The sequence below is a fragment of the Papaver somniferum genome, chromosome 1 (genome assembly GCF_003573695.1).
Source record: "Papaver somniferum cultivar HN1 chromosome 1, ASM357369v1, whole genome shotgun sequence".
NCBI classification, from domain to species: domain Eukaryota; kingdom Viridiplantae; phylum Streptophyta; class Magnoliopsida; order Ranunculales; family Papaveraceae; genus Papaver; species Papaver somniferum.
The window spans coordinates 148,033,578-148,048,522 of record NC_039358.1 but is presented as its reverse complement, the minus strand read 5'-3'; the positions used below and the strand labels follow the sequence as shown (position 1 = coordinate 148,048,522).

The 14,945-nt window shown below is 36.7% G+C and overlaps 2 protein-coding genes across 2 annotated transcripts; one reads left to right on the top strand and one right to left on the bottom strand.

The window, feature by feature from the left end:
* Nucleotides 1-2,822: 2,822 nt before the first annotated feature.
* Nucleotides 2,823-4,458, top strand: LOC113303955 (xyloglucan endotransglucosylase/hydrolase protein 9-like). Its single transcript, XM_026553043.1, has 4 exons — nucleotides 2,823-3,097; nucleotides 3,202-3,302; nucleotides 3,411-3,604; nucleotides 3,761-4,458. Exons 1-4 carry the CDS (start codon nucleotides 2,926-2,928, stop codon nucleotides 4,218-4,220), a joined length of 927 nt encoding a protein of 308 aa, XP_026408828.1. The 5' UTR covers nucleotides 2,823-2,925; the 3' UTR covers nucleotides 4,221-4,458.
* A 1,181-nt stretch (nucleotides 4,459-5,639) lies between these two features.
* Nucleotides 5,640-8,198, bottom strand: LOC113303945. Its single transcript, XM_026553032.1, has 4 exons — nucleotides 7,740-8,198; nucleotides 7,445-7,592; nucleotides 6,391-6,484; nucleotides 5,640-6,221 (listed from the first exon to the last, which is right to left on the bottom strand). Exons 1-4 carry the CDS (start codon nucleotides 8,135-8,137, stop codon nucleotides 5,905-5,907), a joined length of 957 nt encoding a protein of 318 aa, XP_026408817.1. The 5' UTR covers nucleotides 8,138-8,198; the 3' UTR covers nucleotides 5,640-5,904.
* Nucleotides 8,199-14,945: the final 6,747 nt, after the last annotated feature.

Here is a 14,945-nt window from a genome sequence, read left to right as displayed (position 1 = left end):
TCATGTACTTAAAAGTAACAATTGACATAAATTTGTTTTATCCCTACAAAGACATTAAAAGGAATGCTAATGAAAGTGCAATCCAAAAGTTGTTGATTATGAAGGAACAATAACCTCTTCTCCAACGAAAGTAATCAGGGGGAGATACGGTGGACTATTTTCTAGGTCATTACCGATATTCAGTTTCGAAAAGTACATGACTATAGGAACAGTCTGGAACAACCCTGAAAGTAATCAGGGGAGATGCCGACATCAGGGGGAGGATCCAAGGATATGATGTCGACATAATTTACTTCGAAATTGAAGTTGTGTTGTACTCTTTTTCCCTTCGATGGAGAATAGTTTTTCCCAAAGGGTTTTGTTACTCAACAAGGTTTTTAGCGAGACAATACTAAAAGCATCAAGTATGCTGAACGTTGAAGACATAAAGATCGTGTTGATATTACTGAAAATATCTGAACCAAAGAAATGAAACGCGATAGTCCTTTAAGTAACGTAACTTCCAGAATCAACAACATGGTCTTATAAACATTCAAGTCACCAAAGTAAAGTTTGATTAAACTCCTTTTGACTGCATTAGACTAATGAAAATTGTCTGACATCAGAGGGAGCATCTAATGGTGTGTTGAACTATTTTTCTTCACCGAGATTGCTTTTTCCCACATGGTTTTGTTACTCGGAAAGGTTTTTAATAAGACAACAACAAACCCCGGGAATATAATTTCCAAGCTAAGGCTATTGTCTTTCCCACGAGGATTTTCTGCCTTAGGAGTTGTGAAACAACTAGTCAACTTCAACAGAGCAAAGTGATCATATGCAACAGATCACCTTTACATGCATTTGTCATGTTGTACTCTTTTTCCTTCGTCGAGGTTTTTATCCCACTGGGTTTTCCTTGTCAAGGTTTTAATGAGGCAATGTATACACATCTAACTGTGTTCTAAGTTTAATTAATATTGTACTCTTTTTCCTTAGTTCAGTTTTTATCTCACTGGGTTTTTCCTGACGAAGTTTTAACGAGGCAATTAACTTAGACTCGGCGATATATAAAGATCGTGTTACATGTGATGAACTACATGTAAAATACGAAACAACATGTGAAGAGTTGTACCAAGGTTTTGTCCCACTGGGTTTTTCTTTGTTAAAGTTTTAATGGAGCAATTGTCTTAGACACAATAGTCATCAAGAAGTGAGATACATTTGAAGACCTACATCTGAAGCACTGTATGTGAAGTACTGCATATGAAGTTCTATTGGACCGCACAAGGGGGAGTGTTGTAGGGCTTTAGCCCATGGATATGCGGGCGAATATAGTAGCTAGGACCTTATTCCTATTGTATATAAAAGACTATATCTATGTAACATATACCTCCTCTAATGAATGAAATCTCTTTCTCTGCTTGCCTCTTTATCTTCTCCATCCACTGCAATAATTAAAAGAAGAGCAAGAGGGTGGAGCGAGAAGCGGGCAGAGATTTTTACTTTTTATTGAGTGAAAATAGAAAATTACAAATTATAATAAAAAAGGCATTAAGTAAACAGTGGTTTTGTGACCAACTGTTGCTCCAATAAGGAGTTAGGGGTGTAAATTCGGGCAGACTGGGCCGTCCTGCCCAAAAACTAAGACAGGCTGGGCAGGCCAGGCTTAATATTTGTGAGCCCGTAAACAAATTCAGGCCGGGCAGGCCGTGCAAAAATAGATAATTTGCTATCCAAAGACCGTCCAAAGCCCGCCCAAAGCCCGCCCAAAGAAACGGGCAGGCCAGATCGGGCCGGACAGGCCACTATTTTGAATATATTTTCTTTTTTTAGAGTTTAAATTTTCAAATGAACGGTATTAAATTTATTTATTTTTAATACAATATCATTTCCTTTCTAACATTGCATACCGTAAGTGATAGTATTATTTTATATTTAAATTACAATGACAAATTTTTAATTTTAGCCTATAATAAATAATTAATTAGAGTACAATAAACTTTCTAATAAGAAAATATATTACCATTAATGTTTTGAAAAGGTTAATTATAAATAAAAACAATTATATATTTTATTTTTCTTGACACAAAATTGACAATTATAAAATTGTAACTTTTAAGTCTTTTTAAAAGGGTATTAAATGATTAATGTCACATAGAAAGACTTTCAGATCGGGTATCAGACCGGGCATCATAATTAATTACAAAACCCGATACCATCTACGAGGGGAGGAATGTGCATCCCGATGTTAGAGGGTGCAAAAAGTTGGACTCATTAATAAGCTGCTCGTTTTGTAAAAATGAAAAACAAACAGTAATGACCCATTCCTTCTTTAAAGGAGCAAAGGATAAAAAAAGCAGGGTATCCAGCTAGCAAAAGTAATTGCACATCAGCAAAAGTACTACACACAATTACAAATCAATCAGACCCTTCTTCCCCCTCTCTCTCTTCAATTTAAACCCTACGATGGTGATGATTATGGTTTTCAAAAAATATGCCAACTGGGACAACCTTGTTACAGCTGTAAACCATAATGTGTTAGAAAACCATTGGTCACACCTCTGACCTACAGCTCCACTTAACAGTGACTACTCGTACAACAGATAGAAAAAGTGGTCCCCTAAATGGGAGCCAGCTAGGTAGACGTGGCAACGGCTAAATTTTTTAAATATCTTCTTGAGTTTTGCGTCCTCTCTGCAGTGGAAATCCTACGTGTACAATGACATGGCTTTACTTCATTCATTAAACGTGTGATGAATTTGCTGACGTGGGAGTTCGAAGCTTATCACCGAAGCCAATCACTTCTGTTCTATTCTGCCTATAAATTGCTGCTTTTGGTTTTGTGTCTTTCACTTCACGGTATCACTGTAACTGAGTTGCTCTGGAACTACATTTATCTCTGAGTTTCTTCTTCTTCTTTTGTTACTTTCTTTCTCTGAATCAACAATGACGGGGCATGGGTTTGTTAAGATTTTGATACTGAGTTTGGTATTGAGTACTGTTTTCGTTACTCTAGTGAAATCTGCAAAGTTTGATGAGTTGTTTGAACCAAGTTGGTCTTTAGATCATGTTGTTTACGAAGGAGAACAGCTTAAACTTAAGCTTGATCATTCATCAGGTACTAATCAATTGCTTTTGAGTAATCTCATTTTTTTATTGTCTACAGTTATTTTTGTGATAATGCTCTGTTTATTAACTTTTACTCTGTTTCGATTAATTAAGGTGCTGGATTTGGGTCGAAAAGCAAATATCTGTTTGGAAAAACAACAGTACAGATTAAACTAGTGGAGGGAGATTCTGCTGGAACTGTTACTGCATTCTATGTAAGGAATTTCTGAAACTTTGATGTGTGCGTTAATGCTAGTGTGGATCAATTTTAGCGCCATTACTGATGACAATCTTGTTTTGCATGTGATTATTTGATAATACAGATGTCATCAGACGGTCCAAAACACAATGAGTTTGATTTTGAGTTCTTAGGAAACGCAACTGGTGAACCTTACTTAGTTCAGACCAACATTTACATTAATGGAATTGGAAACAGAGAAGAAAGACAGAGTCTTTGGTTTGATCCTAGTAAAGAATTTCATTCTTACTCCATCCTCTGGAATCAACATCAAGTCGTGTAAGTTCTCTCTCTCTCTCTCAAACTACTGGCTACTGTGTCGGTGGTGGCATGCTTTTTTTTTGCTTGTTTTACTGAAAAGCTTACAAACCTGAAGTGGTAGAATAGAACAGTGTTTTGATACCGCTATTTCGGATGTTTTTTATTTTGTTACAGTTTTCTAGTGGATGAAACACCGATACGCGTATACTCGAACAAGGAGAAAAGAGGGGGACCATTCCCAAAAGATCAACCCATGGGTGTATATAGTTCAATATGGAATGCAGATGATTGGGCAACACAAGGTGGACGGGTAAAAACCGATTGGACCCACGCTCCATTTGTTTCCTCGTACAAGGGTTTTGAAATCGACGGCTGTGAATGCTCCATCACAACTACCGCTGATCAAAATCAGAAGAAATGTAGTAGTGCTACTGGTTCTGGTTCTAGTTCTACTTCAAGTGGAGTAACTACTCAGAAGGCTAAATATTGGTGGGACGAACCCATTATGTCTGAGCTAAACATGCATCAACATCATCAATTATTGTGGGTTCGAGCTAACCATCAAATTTATGATTACTGTACTGATAAGACTAGATTTCCAGTCACGCCTCTTGAATGTGAGCATCGTCCGTGATCAAGTCTCTGCCCTGGGAAAAGATGTTGGAATTATGGTTTGGGTTAGGATGGGGGGAAGTATGGACTATGGAATGTTATGGGTGTGGGTTTTGTAAAGAAAAAGATGAACATGAGCTTCATGTTTCTGTAACTTCTGTTAAGAAAACCTTTTGTTTTTAGGCTTTTCTTTGTTCTTTTTGTACTGTAGATGTAAGATATTCAATAATAGAAAGTAGTTTTGGATCTTTTCTTTACTACGAATTACTTGTGAACCTTTTCTTTCGGGTCCACCTAAAAAACAAACAAGGTAAAAATTGCAGTGCATTATTGAGGAAGGGAGAGCACAGGCTTACTTTTCTTTATCCATGTCTTTGTACTTAATAGAAACTAGGAGGTACATGGCACACCCGCAAAACCTGCACCTCCATAGGTACCAAAAAAATCAGATACTCATGGGGAGTCGTGGGATCTGTACACTACCAATTCAGTTGCTTACTTGCTTTACCTTATAGTCCCCCACTCCTGGAGTCCGTCACAAAAATCAGTCCGGCATGTGAATTCTTGATATATGACCAATGAGCCTTGTGGTTCTGGGAATGGTGAGGCGGGAATGAGAGCCATGGCTAACTAATGAATTATTGGCACATCATAGCATCGTTACCCCAACTATAGCAATCACGAGATTCACGACATCACCTGAATACCCTTCGTATTTATTTAATTTGGCGAAGGACACAAATAAGTTTGAAATTTCATCATTGTACCTAGAGTTCCATAGAATAATGTAAAATTTCTCTGGGGCCAATTAGCAGGGTCCTAGACCTTCATGTGAATTTATATCCATCTTCACAAAAAATAATGAACTTCCTCGTAACTTTATCTTTGCATCTATGAGCTTCTCTGGTTTTGCAACTCACTAGTTCAAAGTTCTTTAGTAAACAAACAAGTTGATTCATTCATGGTTGTGTGGGGTTAAAACATACCAAACCCAGAAATGACTTGGTATAATGTCAGTACAGTCCAGCTAGCAACTAAAATTATTAACTCTTTTCTTCTTTTTAATAAGAACTAGAATTGTTATCACTCAGAAGTCAGACCTTGAGCTACTCTTCTTCTAATCTCTCTGAAAAAAAATATCAGGGTAAGTACTCATAACCAAAAAGTTAGGCGGAAAGTTAAAGTTGCCACTGTTTTGGAATTCATAGAGTTGCAGTAAAAATAGAAATTTTAGCTTGTTGCGTGAAGGTAATGGAAGATAAGGACAGGGCTAATTGACTATTTTCTACTTAGATTGATGGGAAACGGGGACTCATGGGGACTGGGTAATAAATGAAACGAATGAATTGGGCCAGTACTTAACATTTAGGAGGGCGATGAATGGATTCAGAGATACTAATTAGGTTTAATTATGTGTTTGTAAGAAGTGAGTAAAAGAAAGTAGGTGGGGAGCATTAAATCAAATAAGAAAAAAAACTAAAAACTCCAGTGTATTAGTTAGTTCAAAGGGAATGCTTTGCTAAGGTAAATTGATGACAAAAGAACTAATAGTTGCAAATGTATTTTGAAGTGTACAACGAGACGAGCATACTATTATAACCTACTGTACCTTAAAAACGTCGCATCTCGAAAGTTTGTCTTGTATGAAATGTTACGTTTGGGTTGTCGGCAGATTCATGTAAATATCTAGTGGCACTGCAAACATTTTATCCACGCTTAAGCACAACTACCATAATCACCATAACAGCCAGACCCATGAAAGAGGCCCCAATGACTTTGTCCATGTTGCTTGCAGCACTGGCATTTCCATTGCCATCTAATGAGACATCGTTATCTGGCCCCAGCAGACCTCCAAATAAGTCTTGAAAGAAATGGGACACATTATTCATCATGTCCATCACTGCAAACTTTAGGTTCTGTATGGATGACATAAACGCATTTTCAGAGGCTTGTGAATGCTTTGTATCGTCTTCATCGCCCTTAAAGTTCTTGGAGGATGTCTGATCGTCATGGCATTCGTTAACTGAAAACCAAAATATAATAAAATGTTAAACCTTTGCCTAGTATGCAACAAAACAAAAACCTTTTTATGAGCAGGCAAGATGAAAAATGAATAAATCTCAGCTTCATTTGTAAGATGCATCTTATTAAGTAATCACATAAAGGCTTCACTTAAGAAGAAGTACTCTTACTAGTCTGTCGCGATTTGATGAACTGCATCACCTTCTCATTTCGCAGCACCGCATCCCACAAATTTTTGTCCGAGGCCAGCGAAGCAACAACACTCTGCTTATTAAAAGCAATGGAATAGAGATTACAAGTGAGGGCTCAATTGAAGATCGCGGAATACTGATACTCGAATAATAGTTTGAGAATGTAAACTTCTTACTGTTGGACAGTAGGTCTAGGTGTTCTAACTTGATTAAACTTTTTTGAGTTGCCATGTGAAGTTACTGTTTTTTTCTGCTGTACTCTCCAAGTGAAAAAATATGATAGTTAAAAGCTTGAAGACCATTTTACACATAAGTCTTTAGGATTTCACAGGAATGTATGTCTGGTAATATTGGGCAGCGTTAAAGACAACCTATGAACAAGCACACAAAAATGACTCTTGCATCTGCACGAACAGTGCAACACAGACTGATATCACACAGTTTTATTTCAAAGCTCCAAGATATAGTGGTAATAGTTCGTTAGTTCATGTTTAAAGTGTTCTGATATATGCTGTCTTGTTTCCTACATGAGTTCTCCTAGTCAAGATGCAGGACAGAAAGCTGCAAAGAGGGGGCAAACACATAAATCTGCATCCCAAGTACTTCTACTAGGGGGATTCTCTAACATTGCATGAACAGAGGCTCTGCAAAGCCATGTAAACGGCTGCATTTTTATGTGTTTGCCTCCTCTTTGTTTACAGGAAAATGTTATATTGGCCCACATGAACACGCCTTTACCTTTAGTAAATTCTCAAGTACGAGGTCGTTTCTATATCACTTTAATTTTAACAAGGTTCTAGTTTTATTCACATTTGTAGTACAACCAAGATCGGTATATGAATTTTTATGTTGATCCGCTATGAATTAGCAGTATATTTCTTTAATTACGGGATGGTCATCACATCTTTTACTACCACATTTTACCATCTATTTTTTTTTTTTTATGGAAACACATTTTACAAAGTGTCACCACAATGAGTCTTCAATTTTGTGCAAATTTTCAAAGTGTGGTGGGATGACAGGAAGTACGAACCTGAGCCTCGGGACTTTCTTTTAGCAATGCGAATGCCTGAAAAACAGGTTTCGACTCCGAACAAAAGCCCACCTCAGTATCACTGGTAACACAAGCCTTGGTGTCTGCCAATTCTAACTCATGCTGTTTACTGATAATGGACGAATTCCTGCAATCATCAGGATTAGCATAAGATGAGTGCACCCTTTAAACATCACATTAAACCCAAACTAGTCCAAAAATTAAATAAACAATAGCCCCAATAAAACCAGAAGAAACTACAGGAAACTCAAGACTCGAGGTCATATGTACTTACATCTCCAAGTCTAATGCCTCTTTAAGTTCAGAAGTAGCTTCTTCAGCTTCTTCAAGAGTAGGAACACCTCCAAAGATAACTCTAGGCATGGGAGAGGATTCCGATAGCAAAACCTCTTCTTCTCCATCGGTGAATTCCCAATCATCAATCCTCCAAGATAGTGACTCGATTGCGCATGCAGATTTAATATTACAATTTTCCGATGATAAACAAGTGATAACAGAGTTACTTTCTTGGGTTTTTTCAGTGGAGATCGACTCAGAGTTGGGTTTCGAGAATTTTTTCGTTGCGGCTACTGTTGTTGTCGCTGATTTTTCTTGCAAAGCTCCACGGAAACCTCTATTAACGCCTAAGCCTGCAACTTTTGTTGCAGCTCTGATAACTCCACCTCCTCCCATTTCTATTTCGATTCTGATGATTCTTGAAACCCTAGGAAAAACTGAAAAGATCAGAAAAGAAGACGATAATAAACAAGGAAAAAAAGAAAAGATAGGGACCGAGGATTTGGCGGTTAACTAGAACGTCGCTACGCTACGTGTCAGCTAATTGGATAGGATGAATGTAATCTATGTATGGGCCCTATTAGATAGGATGAATGTAATCTATGTTTGGGCCCTAAAATAGAATGGAGTGGGCTGGTAAGGCCGGTTCTTATTCCCCTATTATTCGGCATAGTTTGCCACTTTGTATGGCGAAGTGGTGAACATAGCGAGGTGCGATATCGGCTCCACCGTCTTTATATCGCTCGCTGGTCAACATGTCTCTAGCGATAAAAAGACTATCGCTCGATGTTGTGATCATTGTTTAGTGATTCATCATTGAACGCTCAGAAATCCATCTCCTATAAGACTTCAAATTCATTTTAACTCACACCAGAATTTCTAAATCTTGCTAGAACTTCTCAAGCTCTTACTCACATTTTTCCAATCTAAAATGAAATACACTTATCCCACCTTTTCTACACTTCATAATTTCTGAATTTACATTTTCGACATGGCTAGTCCTCGCTTCACCGACATCGTTAGTGCTCGCTTCACTCTAGAAGAAGATGTTTTTCTTGTTCGACCATGCATATCAGTTTCAAGCGCTGTAAACTTCAGTTTAACCACTTTTATTTATGGGAAAATGTGTTTCAAAGGTTTATGACGTTAGTCAATAATGAGAATTCAAGAAGAACAGATACGAGCCTTCAACATATGTTTTCCTTTATCAATAAGGGGATCATCCTGTCCATCGACGAACCAGCGAGTATCTTACTAACTTTTTTCCGTTTTAACGATTGAATTTTGTTTAATTAAAATCATATTAACTTATTATTTGTTTGTTTTTTCAAAAAATTAAAGTTCAGTCTAAATTTTCTGAAGCCAACAGAAGATGGTTTAAGCATGATGAATGTTATGAACTCTATAAGATTCATGTGCAAGGATTTAATTTTGATTAAATGTTATATAATAACTTTGTCAGGTAATGTGATTGTGTTTTTTTAATTAAATGTTGGTCTAATTAGAACTTAATGAAATGTAAAACCAGTTTGCATTTGAACATTAATTTCAAGATGATTTTTATTAATAATAACAAAACAATTACATTGGAATGATCGAAATTACATTACATCCATAACTGTCGATTTCTCTAACCATTAAAGATCCATCCCATCAGGTATTCTGGATCAAGAGTTATGTTCAATATAACAGAGATCTCATTGGTTTGAGTGTCACTTGGTTATTGAGTATTATCAAAATAGTTAAAACCTTGAAAAGTAACCTGAGGGGGATCATTCGTGCGGTGGGGAATACGATATCAATCTTTAAATGGGTGAAATGCTTATGTAGTTGAGGAAATTGGGGTATATTGAGTAGATTACCTAACTGTTTCGATGTTCAACCCACCATCGGGAGTCATAATGACAGTTGCAATTAGTTAAACAGACCTCCAAGAGATGTTTCCGTGTTAATGATTTCATCACCTGCTTGTACTTGAGTATCCACCACTACATTTGGAGTAGAACTATCTACCACTAAATTTGGACTAGAACGACTTCTCAAACTTCTTTGACTTCCACGAATTTTCAAACTTTGTTGACTTCAACCACCAGGACTTGAACCTATACCACCATGACTTGGACATACACCACCAAGACTTGGATATACACCACCATGACTGAAATATGTCGGATTAGGGATGTCAAACATCAAGCTATCCTTAACTTTTTGTATCTCACTCAAGTGGAATCTTTAAAACCTATGTAGTAGATTATTTAAAATTATTCAAATAGATTTGATACTGTTGCGATGTAGCTTCTACTTCTAACATGGATAAGTTCGCTCGAGATCACTAGGAATAATTGGAACAACAATAATATCTCCATATGAAGATCTAGGTTGTACGTCCCTAGAAAATGGTGGCATAGCGGACAATGAACCCAATTGACTACTGGAATACGAAAATGTATTAGTCATCTGTGATGGAGGTTGAGAAGGAGGATGGCTCATACCTAAAGCTGGGAAATCCATCTGACCCAAATTTTACGGGTGCATAACAATATTTGGCTTGTAAATCATGTTAAAACAAGAAAGGTAATCAACTTCATCACAAGTTTCGTGGACTAAATCTTCAGCTTGTTCCCAATGTGGACCATTCCTTGTCAATTTATCCCAATCATCATAAGAAATCTCTCTACTTTGATAAGGGTTGATGGCTTTTACATTTCTTATTAGCAACTGAAGAAGATGTCTTTCGCCATAATATCAAACAACCTTTTCAGAAAAAAAACTATGTAACAGATTCCGTTTAAGGCTTAGCTGTAGCATACTCTGGGCTTCCACATCTTCGAGCTCAGGGATTATTGGTACAACATGGTAACAATGTTATTACTTTTTCTACACAACTATTGAATCCCATGAACAATTGCAGCATGTTGACCATCTTCATTCTGATTGTTTGTCCAATCATTAGCATTGTACTTTTGCCTGGAAAAACAACAGTGATATTATGAAGATAAGGTTCACAAATACGGAAGTAAGTACACCACTGTTTGTGGGCAAAAATGGTTTACAGGTTTTTAGGTAAAAGTGGTGGAGCAGGCAAGTGCTCGATGAAGCAAATTGTCCAAACCTTTAAACAAATGTACTGCAGGAGAGTACTTTGAGTTCGAGAGACTAATCTGTAGAACTCTGGCCTAAACCAGGATATTGGTCGTCCAAATTCAATTCGGTCACAAGGAAGGAGAATGGTCGGTCTATAGGGAGGGAAACTGAGAATGTGTGGAGATCAATGGAGATTGATTGATGTGTTGAACTGCTTTGAAGATGATTTCTCTGTGTAAGAGGAGAGAAATCCTTTATGCTTGATATGGTTGTTAGATGACTAATTGTTAGAGCACTTCTCGGTCGAACTCCCAAGCATTGCTATCTCAAACTTGTTTGTCAAGTTTAGTTGTCAAAACTATAAGTCTTGATTTATAGTCTACTTATAGGTATGTCTCGTATTAGGATAGAATGTGTAGTTGAGCTTTAGAATTCACGATGTTCATCGATTGAAGATGAAGAACTACGAAGGGGATCTTGTGGAACTTCATAAACAAAAGGTATATGGAGACTTGAACTTATATATCACTCAGAAGTTTATTCTATTCTATCTCCTATTTAGACAAAAGTCGAATAACTATGCTTTTAGCTTTAACCACGCTCATCATTATTCTTGACGAAAGTCAAAAGATGATCATGTGAAAATCACCTGGTAACATCTTACAAAATTTGTGTGAGACAGTCATTTGATGTAGGCTCGGAATGTTTCGTATTGATCATTCGATCACTTGAAAATTGCTTATAAACTAATAGTTTGTGTGAGACAACTATTGTCGTCTTCTAAGAATGTTTCAATGATTGAAATGGGAGTTAAGAGCTAAACACCATGTCTGGATACATTACGGTTTGTGTACTTTGTGTACGAACTATTTTGACGGAATTTAGGACCGCAAGTTTGCATACCCGTTCGCAAACTTATTCAACTGTTTAAGTCAGGGTACTTAAGTTTGCATACCCGTTCACAAACTGATTTAACTGTTGAAGTCCGGGAACCAAGTTTGCGTACCCGTTTGCAAACAGTTTCAACTTAATTAGGTCCGGAGCTAAAGTTTGTGTACCCGTTTGCAAACTGTCGGCTTGTGACCAATGTCGGAACTAAAGTTCGCGTACCCGTTTGCAAACTTAAGTGGTTCAAGTTCTTAAATCGGTTATGTATAATTTCATACTCATGAACAAATACATTTATAAATTAAGGAATGAAATCTTTGCAAACCATGGCTAAAATGTTCATGAACTGATTCTTTTGAATCAATCTGATTTTTCTTCAATTGTGTCTTTTATACTTCTATGAGAATATAAACAATTGAACATCTCTATGAGTAACACAATTAGATTCATTTGATTATCAATTGATCTAGAAGTGTTAAGATGAACAAGGTTAAGAGAAAAGTGTTCATATGGCTAACTTCGGTTAACTGCTATTAAGACAACTCAATATACACGTTTAGGTTCGTTACCTATATCTAAATGAAGGTATATTTCATTTGTGTGTAACAAGTTAAAGACCATCTAACAGTGGAAAGATATTAGCTTGAATCTTAAATCGTGTTCCATCTAACGGTGAATATTGAATGCTTTGTTACCAGGGTAACATTGATTGCAAACCCTGATTTGAAGTCTATATAAGGGATAACTCTAACAACTGCGACAACTAATACCCACACCTCATGTGTGATACTAGTTGCAACTAGAGTCGATTCTCCTTTAACATAGATTTTTCTTAAAACCATTATAGGTTAACGACTTAAAGACTTCATTGGGATTATGAAGCCAGACCAAACTATTTTCTCTATAGTTGCGTGTTCTGATCTTACTTTGTTCTATCATATTGAGTATTATTTTCTCTAAGATTTGCTCGAGATTTATCTCCAATAGGTAAGATATAAAAGGTAATCAGAAAGCTCTTCGTCTCATTCTTTGTGATTTCACAATAACTTGTTCTACTACCATATAGTTAAGTTATTGTGAGGTGATTGATATTACTAGGCTGTTCTTTGAGAATATAAGATCGGTGTATCAATTTTTCTTGTTCACCTTGATTTATCAAAAGACGGAACACAAAATTTAAAAGTTATTTCTATGAGAGACAAATTTATCTATTCAATAGACTTTTCTATATGAGATAGATTTTTGTATCAAGTCTTCGACTTTGGGTCGTAGCAACTCTTAGTTGTGGGTGAGATCAACTAAGGGAATCAAGTGCGTAGAGTGCTGCTGGGATTTAGAGACGTAAGGAACGTGATTGTAACTTAATCAGTGTGAGACTGGTTACGGCTCAACTACATTCCAGTCTGATGTTAACTTGTAGTGGGCTAGAGTCTGTAGCGACTTAATACAACGTGGTGTTCAAATCTTGACTAGCTCCCGCGGTTTTTATGCATTTGCGGTTTCCTCATTAACAAAACTTCTGGTGTCTGTGTTATTTCTTTTCCGCATTATATTTTCTTTATAATTGAAGTATCACAGGTTGTGCGTAGTTCAATCAATTGGTAAATCCAACCTTTGGTTGTTGATTGAAATTGATTGACGCTTGGATATTGGTCTTTGGTGCCATCCAAGTTATTTCTCATATTAGTCCGGCTCACAGATTCCTATATGTCCGATTGCAGATTGATTTGAGAAACAAAGATATAACTCTTGGATATATTTTCCTTGATTGAGTCTGACTGTCTAGTTGATTTTCTTGGAATTATATTGGTGTTAATCCATACAGATTACCTAAACGAAATACAGGGTGTGGTTGTTAGACCCCCTTTTTTCAATTGCTATCAAAGCAGGCAAACATGTTTAAGACCTCATAAGTATGTATTTGTAGCAATCTGAGTCTATGGAAAAAAACGCTATCTCAAACAACGCATCACCGCTTCAGAAGCATTCTGACTTGGTTCAAAGCTCTGTTTCTTCTGAGAATTCTATCACATCTTCTACATGGTCTGAAACTGTGTATAACTGGGAAGCACGCCTATATGAAAAGTTGGATGATCTTTCAGATGAAAGTGATCCAGACGATGGATTCGATGTTGATGAGGAAGTCTCGCAATACATTAAGCTTTTTGGTCATCTCATAAAGAAAAAGAAGTCAACATCTTGCTTGGCTGAGTTTCTGACTCTTCTCTGTCTAGAAAAAAAGAAAATGAGAAAGCTCTTTAAAGGATATGATTGTGGATATAATCTCTTACAATCCCTTCTTAAAGATCGAGAAAAAGATATGCGTTCAAAGAATTCTGAATGTGAAAATCTTCGTCGAAATCTTTTTTTGTTGAAAGAAGAACTTGTTGAATCTGAAGCGAAATATAGCTCTCAACAATGTTGTTTTAAAGACAGAGAAACGTTTTTCTCTCACGAGAGAAGCGATTGGAGGATGAGATTTCTGGTGCTCAGAACAAGGTAATTATGCTGGAGTAAAACTTGAAAATTTTTAATCTTAGTTCAACAAAATTATCCACTATGCTGGGAGCTTGTAAGAAACATCGTGATACGCGAGGTTTGGGATATGAGGGAATGGACGCTCCAAGCAGTAGTAAGACTAATTTTGTTTGTACTGGTAGAAATTTCCTGCAAAAAACTTGCTCTAATGGTAAAAATGGAAAATTACCTTCTACGGCAGAAGCTTCAATAAACAAAGGAAGTCAACCTCTTACTCATATGAGAAAGATTAATAACATTTCCTTCAGATGTTATTATTGTGGAAACAAAGGTCATCTTGAGAAAAGATGTCGTTTTCGCTTGCGGAATAAAAAACTTCATAACATTCTTATCTGGATGTCTAACGAAGTAATCAAACCGGTTCCGCATATTACTAGTCTTAAACGTCCAACTATCATACAAGAAAAGTGTTGTGATGAGCCAAGTCTTGCTTGTATGTAAAAAGAATTGTGGTATACGGACAAATGACTGCCTTGTTGATCCAATGAGTAAGGAAAACTCTTCAAACTCTTCTTCCGTGACTAAACGAAGTGTTCGATCAAAAGTGTCTATCGTTCCTGAATATATTCATATCAATAATCGTGTTTCGGAACTGAAGACCAGTATAAATAGACTCAAGCGCAGCATTAAGAAGGCAAGGAAGGGAGCAACTTCAGGTATCTCTTGTCCTCCTCTTGTTAATACTCTTGGGAAA